The sequence below is a fragment of the Artemia franciscana genome, unplaced genomic scaffold (genome assembly GCF_032884065.1).
Source record: "Artemia franciscana unplaced genomic scaffold, ASM3288406v1 PGA_scaffold_236, whole genome shotgun sequence".
Lineage (NCBI taxonomy): Eukaryota > Metazoa > Arthropoda > Branchiopoda > Anostraca > Artemiidae > Artemia > Artemia franciscana.
Window position 1 is genome coordinate 86918 of NW_027062651.1, and position 17877 is coordinate 104794.

The following is a 17877-nucleotide window of genomic DNA, read 5'->3' on the forward strand; positions in this document are numbered from 1 at the left end:
TTTCATCTTTGCTAATCTTACCACTAAATAATTATTTGGAGACGATGAGGGGTTTCTTTTACTGAAAATATATTTTAGCCCAATTAAAAAAAAATAAGAAAGTGTAAATTTTTTGTATTTCACAGATCTGTGAGGCAAAAACCTCTTTTTAAAGGTAATCTATAAAACTCTTTCGCTATTACTATTACTAACATCTCAATGAAGTACCAAGCCCCTTGAGGGAAACATAGATACACACGCCCCCTTATTTTGCAATCAATTCGAATCTTTACTTTTATAGCTAGCTTGAAATCTAAATTCCCTCAAATTCTTCCTTATTACCACAGTCCCGTGGGAGACAACCCGCCAATCATTTGGCCTAGAATGGATGGCTAAAAATTTCAATCTGAATAAAATCCACTTTTGTGAATAATTAAAACCCAATCATGGGGATTAGAGATTTTTAGCTATGCATTAATAGTGTCAAATTTTATACAATTAACAATGCTATCTAGAATAAATTAAAAGGTGAGCCGGGAAAACTGGATCTGAATTCAATAATGAATTATAAGTCAGTTAACTTTTTAATTTAAATGTACATTAATTAGTATAAACATTGTCTAGTTACGAAAGCCTCCTAACACAAGGCAGTCTGAAATAGTGAAATAGTATTAGTCTATTGTTGTAAAGTGAAGATATCACTTGTGATTTGAGAAATTTTGATTAATAATAAAATCATGGTTGCTATATTTTACGCTAACAGGAGAGATAAAAAAAAGGTAAGCCCCTTCTAACATTATAAAAGCTAATTAGAAATCAGCTAACCTTAGCGTGTCTTTTTATTAATGAATTAGAGTAAATGTTTCAGTTGTCTCCTGGTAATTGTAGCCTTTTCAAGGTAGTTAATGGTTTGTGGTAACTACACCATGGGGGACAGTGGGGGTGAAATGTCCCCCTAGAAATTTGGAACTATAAAGTAATTATAAGGAAACCGAAGGACAAAAAGGCAGAATAGGAGAAAGCCATGGAAAGATGTGCGTTGCCCCATTGTTGGGGCCTGCCAATAGATTTTGACCCTTGATAAGAAAAATTTGAGTTTTTTAAGACTGAGTAACCCTTTTCCAGTTTCCAAAAACATATTTTCTATATGATATGGTTGGAGTAACAGAAAAATAAATTTCTTCATAATAATGAATAGTAAGTTAATAGCGATCCTTGTCAAAGTGTAAGAGCCTGTTGATAACATTTAATCAAATAATCAGCTTTTTATGGTGACCCTAAATATGTATTTGTTTATTAGAAATTAGTGCAGTTATTAGTACACAAAAAAGTTATAGATAATCAAGGAATACAACTTAATAAGGGGCAATTTCGGTAAAAATATGCCATCAATTTTTGCTTACATTGCAAGAGTACCCATGAGCTGATATGTTAAGCCACTATAATCAGAAACATTTCTCCTGAACGGAATGTTGGGAATTTTTGTATTTTCCCCCTGAACCGATATGTTTTTTTGTCTTTTATTATCATTGATTTTTTTTCCCAGGATTGACTGTATTTATCTAGTTGTCACTATGAAAAAGATTTAATTTTTTACAGTTATGAAGTATAAAGGTGGCAAATATATTGGTTTTTGGTATTCAGAATTAGATTACAAATATTGAATTAAAAATTTTCACGGGATTTTCTCAATTTTAGTTTTAATGTTTTACTTTGAACAAACTACTTGGATAATGGGTTACTTTTATAAACAATTGAGTCTAAAGGCATTAAATATTTTGGTGTCGATAACCAAGTTCAAAACTGTCGATATTGTTAAAAAATATCCGTCCAACGCTTCGGCATTGCTCAACAGAACTGAATGCTGGGAGTTTATATAGTTTTTGCAAGTAGGCTATAATTTTGTGTATTTTTGTAATTAATTACTTTTTTTGACTTTTTATATACTTTTACTTTAATTGAAATAATTTTTCCATTGTCTTTAGAAAATTTTTGTCTCTTAGCTTCAATAAATAAAAAAAACAAATTAAGACTTTTTAACTGAAAGTAAGGGACAACACTAAAACCCAAAAACAAACAGAAATTATTATGTATATGAGGGGTTTCCCCTCCTCAACACCCCGTTCTTCACGCGAAAGTTTTTCGGCACTTAAAAAAATTAATAACTGTTCTAATTAAACGAGCCTTGTGTTTCAGGAGTTGTTTTTAAAGATTGGGATAAAATTTAAACTTTAGCGTAAGGAGCAAAGTGGTGAGGAGGAGGCAACCCCCTCGTATACGCAATAATTTCTGTTTGTTTTAAGTTTCACTTGAAAAAACTTGTTTTATTTAAATTTACTTTCTGATCGTTTTTCAAATAACACTAGGATACCTGGCTCTATCTTCATGGAAAAATCCCCCTCCCCACAGAAATCGCCGCTGGGCAATTCAATCCTGGCGAAACTTTACCTTGAACAATTATCCTTAGCATCTTCACGCCTAAAATTAAATTGGTAAAGAGAAAGCAAGATATATAAAGAGATTTCGTATAGAAATTCTGACAAATTCGCCCAGCATAAAACTCCCCGTGAAAAGTTCACCTCCCGGAAACTTCTCTCTCCATGAAAAATTCTCCCCGTGCAAAATCCTCTCAGCAGAAGATTCGTCCTCCCCTCCCTACCCGAAAACTGTATGAATACTTCCTATTTGGCAGCTCTGTGTATGAAAATATTAATTTTTTTTTTAATATAAACTTTCCTTTGTCCTTTACTTATAGAGGATTTATCCATACTCTATGTTTATAAAAATAATACAAGGAGGCCACGCTTTGCTTGGTGAAAAGAAAGAAAGTTTATATAATTTCTTTTGCAAAACAACTTTAAATTTGTTTTTTTTTTCTTTGCTGTAGAAAATCAAAGTCATTAAGGTATTGTATGGCTGGATATTTGTAATGGCACTTGTATGAAAAACACACACACACACACACATATATATATACTAGCTGTTGGGGTGGCGCTTCGCGCCACCCCAACACCTAGTTGGTGGGGGCGCTTCGCGCCCCCCCCCCAAGCCCCCCCGCGCGCGTAAGTCGTTACGCGCCATAATAGTTACGCGCCATTGTAGTTGTGTCCCTATGTCCCACCTGTGAATATAGATATATATATATATATATATATATATATATATATATATATATATATATATATATATATATATATATATATATATATATATATATATATATATATATATATATATATATATATATATATATATATATATATATATATATGGTTTTAACTACGTAAAACTTGCGAATATACAACATTCTTTGCTGTCCCATTGTCTTTGCATATAAATAGATTGTCAGGTTTACCGACTCTTGAACATGCAACATATAATGGTCCATGGGAAAACAATCTGTATTCAGATCTATACCTCATGATTCTAATGATTGCCCTTGAGCTTTGTTGATGGTGATTGCTAATCGACCATTCCCTGTTCCGGTGTCCCGGTCGTCATTTATATCCCCCTGTTTCCCCCGGTGTACCCGTTGTAGTTGTGTCCCTGTGTCCCGGTCGTCATTTATATTCCCTGTGTCCCGGTCGTCATTTGTATCCCGGTGTCCCGGTCTGTATATACATTCGTTTTTTAGTTTTGTTTTTCTCCTTTATTTTTTTCCTTTTTTTTCTTTTTTAGTTTATTTAGATTTTTAGATTTTTTAGTTTTTTTATTAGTTTTTAGTTTTTTTTTCTTTTTAGTTTTTTTGTAGTTTTTACCTTCTTTTTAGTTTTGTTAGTTTTTTTTTTTACTTATGTCCTGGTCGTCATTTATACTCCCTGTGTCCCGGTGCTTTGTTGATTGCTAATCGAACATTCCTTTTGTCCTGGTCGCTTTCTCTTTGAGTGTCGTCATTTATTTTTTTCTTTTTTAGTTCTTTTAGTTTTTACCTTTTTTAGTTTTTTTTTCTTTTTTAGATGAAATTTTTTTTTCTTTTTTAGATGAATTTTTTTTTAGTTTTTTCCTTTTTTTCTTTTTAGTTTTTTATTGGTTTTTACCTTTATTTTAGCTTATTTTTCAGTTTTTTCCTTTTTTTATTTTTTTTTATTTTTTATTTTTTTTAGTTTTTTACCTTTTTTTATTTTTTTTTATTTTTTTTAGTTTTTTAGCTTTTTTACTTTTTTTTATTAGTTTTTAGTTTTTTTTGTAGTTTTTGCCTTTTTTTTAGTTTTTTCAGTTTTTTTTTAGTTTTTTATTGGTTTTTACCTTTATTTTAGCTTATTTTTCAGTTTTTTCCTTTTTTTTAGTTTTTTTTTTAGTTTTTAGTTTTTTTAGTTTTTTACCTTTTTTTAGTTTTTTTTAGTTTTTTTAGTTTTTTAGCTTTTTTATTTTTTTTATTAGTTTTTAGTTTTTTTTGTAGTTTTTGCCTTTTTTTAGTTTTTTTAGTTTTTTAGCTTTTTTTATTAGTTTTTTTGTTTTTTTTGTAGTTTTTGCCTTTTTTTAGTTTTTTTCTTTTTAGTTTTTTTGTAGTTTTTACCTTCTTTTTAGTTTTGTTAGTTTTTTTTTTTACTTATGTCCTGGTCGTCATTTATACTCCCAGTGTCCCGGTGCTTTGTTGATTGCTAATCGAACATTCCTTTTGTCCTGGTCGCTTTCTCTTTGAGTGTCGTCATTTATTTTTTTCTTTTTTAGTTCTTTTAGTTTTTACCTTTTTTAGTTTTTTTTAGTTTTTTAGATGAAATTTTTTTTTAGTTTTTTCCTTTTTTTCTTTTTAGTTTTTTATTGGTTTTTACCTTTATTTTAGCTTATTTTTCAGTTTTTTCCTTCTTTTTAGTTTTTTTCTATTTTTTATTTTTTTAGTTTTTTACCTTTTTTTAGTTTTTTTAGTTTTTTTAGTTTTTTAGATTTTTTACTTTTTTTTATTAGTTTTTAGTTTTTTTTGTAGTTTTTGCCTTTTTTTAGTTTTTTCAGTTTTTTTTTAGTTTTTTATTGGTTTTTACCTTTATTTTAGCTTATTTTTCAGTTTTTCCCTTTTTTTTTAGTTTTTTTTGGTTTTTAGTTTTTTTAGTTTTTTACCTTTTTTTAGTTTTTTTAGTTTTTTAGCTTTTTTATTTTTTTTATTAGTTTTTAGTTTTTTTTTGTAGTTTTTGCCTTTTTTTAGTTTTTTTAGTTTTTTAGCTTTTTTATTAGTTTTTAGTTTTTTTTTGTAATTTTTGCCTTTTTTTAGTTTTTTTAGTTTTTTAGATTTTTTATTTTTTTTATTAGTTTTTAGTTTTTTTTGTAGTTTTTGCCTTTTTTTTAGTTTTTTTCAGTTTTGACGTCACCTGATCCAGTTTTTTCAGGTGACGTCACCTGATCCACAGATCCACAGATCCACACACAGACAACTTATTTTTATATATATAGATATATATATATATAATTATTGGTTATTTAAAAAATATAAGATGTTTCTTTTATTTTTCTGTTATTGTTTTTAAATATAACCTTCTTTTTAATAGACTTTGGCTGTAGTCATTGAGCTTGGTCATAGATCTACCCTGAAGAATGAAATTACTCCAGGAGGATTGACCCATGATTGGGAAGTCTATGTTCAGGGAAAAGATGGTGCACCAATTGAAAAGTTCATTGAAAAGGTTGTATTCAACCTTCCTAAGGATTTCCCCATTCCTATAAGGAGTAAGTTGTGCTTTCATATTTTTTTTTATTAAAAATTTTATTTTCTAGTTTGATTAATGGCATCAATTAGTGGAAGACATTCCCCCCCCAATATTTTTTGTCCCTGTCCTAGATTTTGAAAGTATAGCATTTCTTATTTCTATAGAAAAATGTCTTTTATATGGTAACTTTTATATTATTAAAATTTGCAGTTTTGCACCCTAAATTTGAAAAAAATATATATTGTAATATATTTAAATGCATATTGGCTAGTCAGCATTAAATAGACTGTGCACACCACACATCCATTATTGTTTTAGTTTTCTTGAGAGGAGGGGGGAACTTCTGAAAATCCAGGGAGAGGGATTCTCATTTACCAGTGGACAGGGGCGTAGCGCCAACATTTTTATTGGGGAATGGGCAAGAATTTTATTCGAGCGCTACTGAAGAAAAGTTACCATTGACCGAAGACGCTACTGGGTTTAATTCAAGATATTACACAATACTTAATAAACAATAAACGCATATCAAATAAACATAAAATTAAGTGCTGCTGATCAAGCTTTTACTATGATTATCAGCAATGAGCTGCTGCAGGTGACAGTTGTATAGTTTAAAAAAGCTTTTGCATGCGCTAAGGTGAATTCCATATACATTTGTCTTTTTTCAGTAGTTTTCACCACTAATGTTGCAGAACCTATCCCCCCTTCACGTCCCCAATCTCCCATTCCAGCACAGGATGCTCTATGTTATATCAAACAGTTTGTGGTAACGAACTGTAGTAATGAGCGACCCGGCTCAATAGTAACCAAAACTCTAAAAAATAGAACTTTGATACCAATAGCTACATCAAAAGAATCGCATTTTAATGCTGATTTTAAATATATAAGTTTTATCAAGTTCAGTCTTACCAATCAAAAGTTACGAGCCTGAGAAAATTTGCGTTATTAGAAAATAGGGGGAACACACCCTAAAAGTCATAGAATCTTAACGAAAATCACACCATCAGATTCAGCGTATTAGAGAACCCTACTGTAGAAGTTTCAAGCTCCTATCTACAAAAATGTGGAATTTTGTATTTTTTGCTAGAAGGCAGATCACGGATCCGTGTTTATTTATTTATTTTTTTTTACAGGGGTGATCGTATCGACCCAGTTGTCCTAGAATGTTGCAAGAGGTCTCATTCTAACGGAAATGAAAAGTTCTAGTGACCTTTTTAAGTGACCAAAAAATTGGAGGGCACCTAGGCCCCCTTCCACGCTAATTATTTTCCCAAAGTCAACGGATCACAATTCTGAGATAGCCATTTTATTTAGAGTAGTCGAAAAACCTTAAAAATATGTCTTTGGGGACTACTTACTCCCCCACAGTCCCCGTGGGAGGGGCAACAAGTTACAAACTTTGACCAATGCTTACATATAGTAATGGTTATTGGGAAGTGTAGAGGCGTTTTCAGGAGGTTTTTTTTGGTTGGGGGAGGGGTTGAGAAGAAGAGCATATGCTGGGGGAGCTTTCCATCGAGAATTTGTCATGGGGGAAGAAAATTTCCATGAAGGGAGCGCAGGATTTACAAGCATTATTTAAAAAAACAATGAAAAAATAAATATGAAAAATTTTTTTCGGCAGCAAGTAAAAACAGCATTAAAACTTAAAACGAACAGATATTACCCATATGAGGGGCTCACCTCCTCCTAATACCTCGCTCTTTACGCTAAAGTATTTTTAGTAATTTCTACTATTTATTCTACGGCTTTTGTGATTCAGGGGTCATTCTTAATGAATTGGGACAAAATTTAAGCTTTAGTGTAAAGAGCGAGGTACTGACGAGGGGGCGAACCCCCTCATATATGTAATAAAAACATGAGAATACAAAAGTTCTTTACGTACACTAATTTATAAGTTACGTAAATCTTTTACTAATAAAAAGATTCGCAAAAATTGAAAGTTCTAGTTGCCTTTTTAATTAACCAAAAAATCGGAGGGCAACTAGGCTTCCTCCCACGCTCTTTTTTTCTCAAAATCATTCGATCAAAATTATGAGAAAGCCATTTAGCCAAAAAAAAAAATGCAAATTTCGTTTTAATTATTCCTCTGCGGAGAGCCAAAATCAAAACATGCATTGATTCAAAAACGTTCATAAATTAAATAAAAAAACAAGTTTTTTTTTAAATGAAAGTAAGGAGCGACATTAAAACTTAAAACGAACAGAAAATACTTCGTATATGAAAGACGCTGCTTCCTCATCAACGCCCCGCTCTTTACGCTAAAGTTTTTTACTGTTTTAAAAAGAAGAATTGAGAGCAAGAGTCAAGAATTGAAAGAGTCAAGAGTCAGAATTGTGAGAGAATTGTGAAGCACTGTTTAAATTGATCAAATACCAGAGAAAACACACATTTCAACCGTTTTCAGCAAAAAAGGTCCTTTTTCTAGAATGCGTTTGTTTTTTATATTCTCAACTCCGTAAAAACACTGCTCGGACATGCAGCGTTCAAAATTGAGCTTTTAGTATTTACACCCTTGTTCTGTCCTTGTTCATTTTGTTTGCACCTAGCATTACGCTTAAGTCGTTCAAAGCGTCTCAACTGTTCTCCTCTTGCCTACGTTCAAGTTAGACCGTCAATAACAGGATATAACGCTGTATTTTTTAGAAACTCTTGCGGTGTCTCATGGAACTATTGTTCCACTACCTAATTTCACTGGAACTTTACGTTTCCGGGTTAATTCAGGACCACTAAAACTACATTTATTAGCTAATTTTAAGCCGTGAATGCAATTATGAAGTGCCATATGACACCTACAACGTGTACTTTTGTTAAAAAAAAGCTTGCTTTTTTATTTAATGTTTATCTTTAATATCTTAAGTATTTAATATATTTTTCATTTAATTTCACAGGTTGAAACAAGAATGACGCATGGCAAAGTACACGGGAAGTGTCTAATATGGGTTATATATTTGCATACTAGGGGGGGGGGTAAACTACAGTGGAGCTGCAGTCAAAATATGTTAACTAAAATTATTCTACACATCATGAAGTAGGTCTAAGAATCTTTTTTTAACATATTTCTTTCTCAACCGCCTCAATTCTATACTAATAAAAATTTAAGGAGGGGGCAAGTTTTTCTTCTTTTTTCCATGAAAATACCAAATAAAAATTTATTTTTGAAATCCAGGGATGGGGAAAATCCAGGAGGCAAATACCCCTCCCCCCTTTGATTGGCGCCACTGGAATTAGTTCCAAATTGCAACAAAAGTGTAATACCGTTCAATACTTGGGAGTTTAGGTTCTTAGATCTCTGTAGGTCTGAATTCCTTCGGAAATGCCCTATGGGACAGTCTAGACCAAGTATCAAATAATTTCTTAATCTAGCTTAAAACGCTAGTTTCTCCCTCCAACTTCCCCCAATGTAAACAGTTCTGGTCGGATTTAAAAGAAGAGCTCTGACACACGAATTCCTTACAAACATCAAATTTCATTAAGATCCGTAGGTTAAAAATACCCGAATTTTTTGTATTTTTTCCGAATTAACACCCCCCACTCAAATCCCCCAAAGAGAGCGGATTCAGTCCGGTTATGTCAATCACATATCTAGGACTTGTGCTTATTTTTCCCACCGAGTTTCATCCCGATCTCTCCACTCTAAGCGTTTTCCAAGACTTCTGGTTCCTCCCCCCAAACTCCCCCAATGACATTGGATCCGGTCGGGATTTAAAATAAGAGGTCTGAGCTACGAAGTCCTTCTAAATATCAAATTTCATTAAGACCCTATCCCTCGTTCGTAAGTTAAAAATACCTCATTTCTTCTAATTTTTCCGAATTACCCTGCTACTACTGCCGAATTTCATCGTCCTAGCTTATCTGGAAGTGTCCAAACTAGAAAAACGGGGACCGACAGACAGACCGACAGAAATTGCGATCGCTATATGTCACTTGGTAAATACCAAGTGCTATTAAAAACGAGCTGGGATTACTTAAAAAATTATCTGGTCGAAGTAAAGAGCGAATTTGAAGCTTAAAACGATCAACAATTTTAAAGTTACTTAATGAATTATAGTTTTTCTCCAAATTATTGGGGGGTCAGCTTCCCCCATCCCCAAGGACGCCACTACCTGCGGGCTAATGTGCTTTTAGTCAAAATAAAAGGGTTAAGAATTGAACCTCAATAATTGCTTTAGTTTTATTCTTCACTGTCAAAACAGAACTTGGTTTGGATTCTAGAGATTTCTTGGCTTTAATTCTAGAGATTTGTTTTTTTGTTTTTGTTATGTTTCTTGTTTTGTTTTCTATTATCCCATTCATTTTTTTTCTTAATTGATTATCATACTCCTATTTTGCTGATCTTGTTTCCTGATCTTACGTCACCCTGCCTAGCTTTTTTCTTGGTTCAATCAAAGTGTTTAGAGCTTATGTTAAAAGTGCATAAAAGTCAAAAGTGCTTTACTGAAATTCTTTCTGCTGAGTAGGGCATTTTCTAGTTACTTAATGAATTATAGTTTTTCTCCAAATTATTGGGGGGTCAACTTCCCCCCCCCCAAGGACGCCACTGCCTGCGGGCTAATGTGCTTTTAGTCAAAATAAAAGGGTCAAGAATTGAACCTCAATAATTGCTTCAGTTTTATTCTTCACTGTCAAAACAGAACTTGGTTTGGATTCTAGAGATTTCTTGGCTTTAATTCTAGGGATTTGTTTTTGTTATGTTTCTTGTTTTGTTTTCTATTATCCCATTCATTTTTTTTCTTAATTGATTATCATACTCCTATTTTCCTGATCTTGTTTCCTGATCTTACGTCATCCTGCCTAGCTTTTTTCTTGGTTCAATCAAAGTGTTTAGAGCTTATGTTAAAAGTGCATAAAAGTCAAAAGTGCTTTACTGAAATTTCTTTCTGCTGAGTAGGGCATTTTCCTGCTAAATTGGACATTTTTCGGCCGAATAGGAGATTTTTCTGCTGAGTAGGACATAGCGCTATGTTTTTTAAGTTCATAGTACTTATATCTGATTATAAAGTTGTTATTTTTTTAATATAAAAAGATAGGAATGTTTTGGGTAACCAATCTGCTAAGATATTTAATTTTTTGGCAAGAAAAGATGTAATGTATTGTACTTTCTAGGTACTTTTTTCTGGAAAATTGAATTTCATTCGAAATTCCTATTCTATTGTCTTTTCCTAGCTATATTGTAATTGTTACTTTTTTTTTATTTTAGCCTTAAATGAGCCTCCATTCATTATTAAAGAGGCTGGGTATGGCAGTTTTCGATTCCAAATTGATGTTCATTATAAAAATCCAGATAAAAAGGAGAACAGCTTTATATATGATTTACTGCTAAAGCCTGATTCCAACTATGGCCATTATAAGCAACAGACCCTTTTTTTCGTACGGCCTTCTAGGGACTGGAAGAAGACCCTTCTACAAGGGGGTGCTGTAAGTTCATTTTATTTACTTAGTTTTTTTTATTATTCATTAGAATAAGGTTACATGACGATTAATGACCGATAATGACCTAGACCTGACAATGTCAAGACAATGGTTAAGACAATGACCAAGATATTCGTGAGAGTTCATAGTGTGTGGAAATGTAAGCAGACATTTACCCAGTTTGATCGCAATATCGGTATATCGGATAATATCGCAATATCGGATAATACATCGCAAATACCTATTCATTTTTAAAAAAGCCCCTAACTATAAGATGGGCACTTCAGATCTATTATGGAAATTTTTGGAAATCACTGTTTGCAAAATATTCCTTAATTTTTAAACCCTAAGAAATTTTAACTATAAAAACAAAAAAATTTATCAAATTTATCAAAAAATACAAACTCGAAAGTTTTTGTCTGATCTGGTTTTTGTTAATCAACACGAAAAAAGGGAAAATAATGTTTTCACTTGAGACTGACAAGAATTTTAGGACTTTAGCCTTAATTCTTGACATACAATGAACAGTGAAAATGAATTCAATTTTTTTTTTATTGGCTTAATGATAATTTGCATAACTAAGCGCATTAAAAAAAACTGGGAATTCAGTTTTTAATACAAAAGGCTATATGTAGCTGCACAGTATTTGGTAGTACCACCAATTAAAAATAGAGAAATGTGGACAAAGAGTCAGCAGAAAATAAATCAAAATCATTTATCACCAAAAAGCTTCTACTGTGGTATAAAAAGGTATTCTGACAAAAATACTTCAAATATTTATAAATATTAAAACATTTGTTGAGACTATCAAAATAATTTTTATAATTCCATTTTATAAGATTGTTGAACTATTTTTAGTTGGTACTAGGTAGGTATTCAAAACATAGGCTGGTTAAAAAAATTATGACTAACTTTATGATCAAGCATTTGGATGGTATTAATCTAGCACAAGTAATGGAAATAGGCGTGCATATTTTTTTTCCTCGAACTTGTATACTTAACGTTGAAGTTTTTTATTTTATTACCTTACTTTAGTTACTCAACTTTATAGGCTGGCGTAAAAGCTTTGCTTGGGTGCATATACTTATTTTTCTCATAGGTGCATACTTAAATTTAGGCTTATGGCCTTGCTGAACTTACTATACCTTCGGGTTTTAGAACTGTATGGTGCGTGTGAAAAACCTTGTATCTGCAATTATATATTTTTCGTATACTTAACGTTATATATGCTAGAACGTTACGTGTGTTGTGTTGTAACGTTATATGTGTGTACTTAACGTTACGGTTTCTTATTTTGTGGTCTTACCTGATTGCTTAGCTTTAAAATCCGTGTTAAACTTTGCACTCGGGCTTACATATTTTCTTGTCATGGGTGGATATAAATTGCACGTCTTTTTTTTTTAAGTTCATGGTCTTACTTAACTTACTTTACCTTCCTGACTTCAAAGTTCTAAACATTTAATGAAATATTTAACTTTTGTGTATTTTTTTTTGGGCGGGGGGAGAGGATAAATTCCCTATTGGGGATTAAACCCGTATCATCATCGTTGTTCAGGTATGATTAATTTATTTTCAAACAAAGTTTACGACGAATATTAGCTTTGTGACGCCTCGAATCGGGCCCAAAATTATTTGTCAATATACAGGACATGTAGACAGGGCCAAGCAGACCTCAGTGTTGACGTCAGGTTAAAATAAGTTTGGCTAGTGACATTGGTCTTCATAGCCATATATTCAAGAAGTACGAAGGTTCAAAGTGTATTTAGGAGGATTGAAGGATATTTCTAAAGAAACAATGAAATGCTTCAAAAGTAACGTTGATTTTCGCCCAAAACCTCTGCTGTAGACCCATAACTGATAATCATACCTCGGTCTCCGCCTGTACAAAATGGATCTAAGCGTACCCACCCTGCAAATCCCACCTCCCAAGAAACCTCCCTGTGAATCTTGATAGTTTCGGATATTTACTAGGAGGGAAATTGAAAATTCTACCCATCTGTTTAAGTCAGAGACAATGCTATAATGTTTCCTATAGTAAAGAACCGCCAGGTTTCAATGTATTGTTATTTATTTATGTTTTCCCAGACGCACTTCATATGAAAGGAGTTGTTCTATAAACTTTGGATGGGGCTCATTTGATTGCAAATTAAAAGTGGCGAGGGCTGTAAGGTATGCAGGTTGCCTATTGTTAAGATGTATGGTTTTATTAGAAGGGTGGTCGTATAAACTTTGGGGGGGGGGCTAATTCAATTTAAAGCGCAATTTAATTTCCCTTTTAAGATTCAAAAGCTATCGGAAAGCAATCACCTCTCTCTCACACTCTTTTAATCAAATCCGAATGTATCAGATCAAAATTTTGACATAGCTATTTTATTCAAACTAGTCAAAAAGTTAAATAACCGTGTCTCTGGGATTGACGGCTCCCCCCTCTCCCTCGTGCAGCCCTCGGTTCAGGGGAAGTAAGTTATGCAAGTAGTTCATTGCTAAAATTAGTTCATTTAGTTCAGTAGTTCTTTTTACCAAACAGTTTGTGGTAACGAACTGTAGTAAGGAGCGACCGTGCTCAATAGTAACCAAAACTAAAAAAAAAATGGAACTTTGATACCAATATTAACATCAAAAGAATTGCATTTTAACGCTGATTTTAAATCTATAAGTTTCATCAAGATCAGTTATACCCATTAAATTCGCCTAATTTTAAATAACAGGAGGTAACATCCCCTAAAAGTCATACAATCTTAACAAAAATCACACCATCAGATTCAGCGTATCAGAGAACCTTATTGTAGAAGTTTCAAGCTCCTATCTGCAAAAATGTGGAATTCCGCATTTTTTGCCAGAAGACAGATCACGGATGCGTGTTTATTTGTTTTTTCGTTTTTTTGTTTGTTTTTTTTCCCCCAGGGGTGATCGTATCGACTGAGTGGTCCTAGAATGTCGCGAGAGGGCTCATTCTAACCGAAATTAAAAGTTCTAGTGCCCTTTTTAGATGACCAAAAAAATTGGAGGGCACCTAGGCCCCCTCCCACGCTCATTTTCCCCCAAAAGTCACCGGGTAAAAATTCTGAGATGGCCATTTTATCACCATAGTTAAAAAACCTAATAACTATGTCTTCAGGGACGACTTACTCCCCCGCAGTCCCCGTGGGAGGGGCTGCAAGTTACAAACTTTGACCTGTGTTTACATATAGTAATGGTTACTGGGAAGTGTAAAGACGTTTTCAGGGGATCTTTTTTGGTTTAGGGGGGAGAGTTGGGGGGGGGTTACGTGGGAGGATATTTCCATGGAGGAACTTCTCATGGGGGGAGAGAATTTCAATAAAGGGGGCGCAGGATTTTCTAGCGTTATTTGAAAAAACAATGAAAAAATAAATATGAAAAGTTTTTTCTACTGAAAGTGAGGAGCAGCATTAAAACTTAAAACGAACAAAAATTACTACGCATATGAGGGCTTTACTCCTCGTTATGCCTCACTCTTTACGCTAAAGTATTTTTAGTAGTTTCAACTATTTATTCTACGGCCTTTGTGATTCAGAGGTCATTCTTAAGGAATTGGGACAAAATTTAAGCTTTAGTGTAAAGAGCGAGGTATCGAAGAGGGTTGAACCCCCTCTTATACGCAATAAAAACATACGAATATAGAAGTTCGTTACGTAAGTTAATTCGTAAGTTATGTATATTTTTTACGAATGAAAACATTCGTAAAAAATTAAAAGTTCTAGTTGTCTTTTTAAGTAATCAAAAAATTGGAGGGCAACTAAGCCTCCTCCCTCGCTCCTTTTTTCTCAAAATCTTCCGATTAATTGCAATTAATTAATATGCAAATTTTGTTTTAATTATTTATGTGCGGAGACGCAAGATCAAAATATGCATTAATTCAAAAACGTCCAGAAATTAAATAAAAAAAACAAGTTTTTTTCAATGAAAGTAAGGAGCAACATTAAAACTTAAAACGAACAGAAATTACTCCGTATATGAAAGGGGCTTTTCCTACTCAACGCCCCGCTCTTTACGCTAAAATTTCTTACTGTTTTAAATTAGAGTTAAGAGAAAAAGTCAAACTTTAGCGTAAATAGCGAGGCGTTGAGGAGGAAAAGCCTCTTTCATATACGGAGTAATTTCCGTTCGTTTTAAGTTTTAATGTTGCTCCTTACTTTCATTAAAAAAACTTGTTTCTTTATTTAATTAAATAAAAAGAGCATTCTTGATCATGGATCTCTCATTAACGTTTAGAGTGTAAAAATGAAACTGTAGGGCAATTTTGAGAGGGATGCCGAATACAATCGAAACATGTTTTGCCCTTGCTGCTTGTGAAAAGAGCAACATTAGCGATATCTAAGTTATGCCTGATGGTAGTAGGTTTAAACTTCCAATATGTGTTGAGGGAAAGTTGAAGAGAGACTGGAGGGTAACCAGGCACCTCTTTTTAACCCTGTTTATATCCCCCTCCTTTGTAACTGTTATTGTTAAACTTTGTACTGTCATTTTGTTCAATATAGCTTTAAGCCATATTAGCCAAAATATTATCTGACTCTCATTGAGATTTCAGATAAATACAAAATTAGCTCTAAAGAAGGGTTGAAGTAGAAAATAATATACAATCCCTTTTGATTTTTAGGAAAGTTTTTGGTCTACGCTGTTATTATAAAAGTAAAGAGTAACATTAGAAATCCCAAGGGATTGGAGACCAACCAGCTCCTATCCTAAAACTCTTTTTAATATCTGGTTCTTTTGTCTGATCTACATTTTGTAGTACTTACTTAGCGTTTTCTTTGTGGCTGCTCTATCTTGCGTGCTGGGGAATTTTCCGAGATGGGGGGGGGGGGTCCGTTGGGAATATGCTGGCTTTTGTACAATATAAACAGCTGGGCCTGCTAGTTTCATGCTAAACAATAAGAATATATTGTAGAGAACTTTCAACGAAGTCGCTGAACTGCCAGTGTGGCACTTACCTGTGGCAGACCTGCCAGCAGTGTATTTAACTCCGACCATCGGGACGTTTTTATGAGCGATTTTTTTTTTATTAAAAAAATATAGTACACATTAAGAATATATGCTTTTAAGTCTAGAACTGAAATGGACCTTGTTTAATTTTAGCTACCTCTGTGTGAATCTAAAGATGTAATCGTCAGGGAGATAGAAGAAACATCAGATTCAGACTCACTGTCAAGTTTGGACGAAGAAATGAAGCCCCCAAAGGTATAAACTTTAGGCTTTTTCCTATTATTAAATAATTTTGGTATACAAATCTGTAATATAGGCATTATAGACAGATTTGTATGGAGAAAAATTACCCTAATGTAGTAGTCAAACTTTTAAATTTTGTTTGCTGCCAAAATTTGTTGTGAATGGGTACTTTTCACATAACTCTTTCTTAATAGCACAACCATGCACTTTATTCCTTCAGATAATACCAAGAATAGATTACAAGGGTCCCACTCCTTGGACCCCCCGTCAAAACCATTTCTAAAATCGATGAAATTGAACTCCTTTAAGAGGGGTCTCCCGTCGTTGTTTTTATTTCCAGTTAGAATTAGTATCTCTCTACCTCTTAATCTCTCGTGGCTTGTAGAAAGTCTAAATTTCTTGGCTGTAGTATGTAATATTCTATCTATTGAGATGCGGCTATGCCTGTATGAACTTGTTTTAGTAAGAATAAGCAAAGACACTTCAAGTAACCCAGGTTGTCTTGATATTTTCTCCTGGTAGTTTTTCAATTAAGGTAAAAAATGCCAAAATCTGAGTCTTAAATGATTTTGATTTAGTTTAATCGTTAAATAATACATGATCAGGGAGGTCAATTGCGGCAGAGGTGCCTCCTAGATTTTTGTAGCCCTCCCCCTTTAGATTTTAAAAACAGTTGTTTTAATTAAAAAACAAATGTAAAGCAGAAATTGATTCCTCCCTAGATTTTGAGAAGTATATTTTCTTTCGTAAAAAAAGTCCTTGCCCACCCCTCCCACGCACACACAATTTCTGTGAATTGGTGACCTTGATCATGATCACCTGATTCTCAATAATCTTTCTTCGGTGCTAGAAATGAGTTGACAGAAGAAAAGGCCTAATAAAAACTTTATTGATTGGCTTAATATGAAATGTTGGTCAAAATTTTGTTCTATTTTAGGTAACATATTACGTCATTTGATGGATATACTGTAGATATCCACCCAAATAGTGTTTCTTTAGAAAAATCTAAGTAGATCTGTGCCCCACCCCCTAAATTTTGAAAAAAAAGTCTTTTTTCTTGGTAGAGGGGTAATAATGTTAATTGTTGTTTTCTTTGAAAAGGTTAAAAATCTGACCCCCTCTAGAATTAGAATTTTTCGTGCTTTCCTTGAAAGTAAAAAAAATCCTGCCCCCCGCTTTTGGGGAATTGATACCCTAAACCCTACCCGACCAGTTTATAAAACAGGAAGCTATGACAGTATAAAGTTGAAAACATTATCCTCTACTGGGGCCAGTATTACTTGCTTTACTTTTGACAATAACTAGACGCTTCTTGGCCTCACCCAACATCCACAATTTCTCCAACAGAAGTTTTCCTTGAGGCACGTCATGTGCAACGGCTTTGACATCGTACTCCCAATCACTGTCCCAGAGCCAACCAAACAGGTGTAAGCCTCAAAGTGGTTCCAAGTTGCCAGGTCAATTTTTTATTGCTGATCACCAGATCAACGTTTCCAAGTTTCAAGCGGGCGTGCTTCAAAAGTGGACTTCGAGATGCATCAGTAGTCTTAACGTCAGAGAAAATGGCCCTGCCACACACGCGCTCGTCTCATTGCAATATCCAAGACTGTGTACTGATGTTTAAAGCGCTCACGTATTTTCTTGTTTGATACTCGTTTAT

General features: G+C 33.4%; 1 protein-coding gene across 1 annotated transcript; it reads left to right on the forward strand.

The window, feature by feature from the left end:
* Positions 1–637: 637 nt before the first annotated feature.
* Positions 638–16306, forward strand: LOC136041539 (protein ENL-like). The gene is made up of 4 exons (XM_065726232.1): positions 638–758; positions 5460–5637; positions 10819–11036; positions 16128–16306. The coding sequence occupies exons 1-4, from the start codon at positions 717–719 to the stop codon at positions 16233–16235; spliced, it is 546 nt and encodes a 181-aa protein (XP_065582304.1). The 5' UTR covers positions 638–716; the 3' UTR covers positions 16236–16306.
* The last annotated feature ends 1571 nt before the right edge of the window (positions 16307–17877 follow it).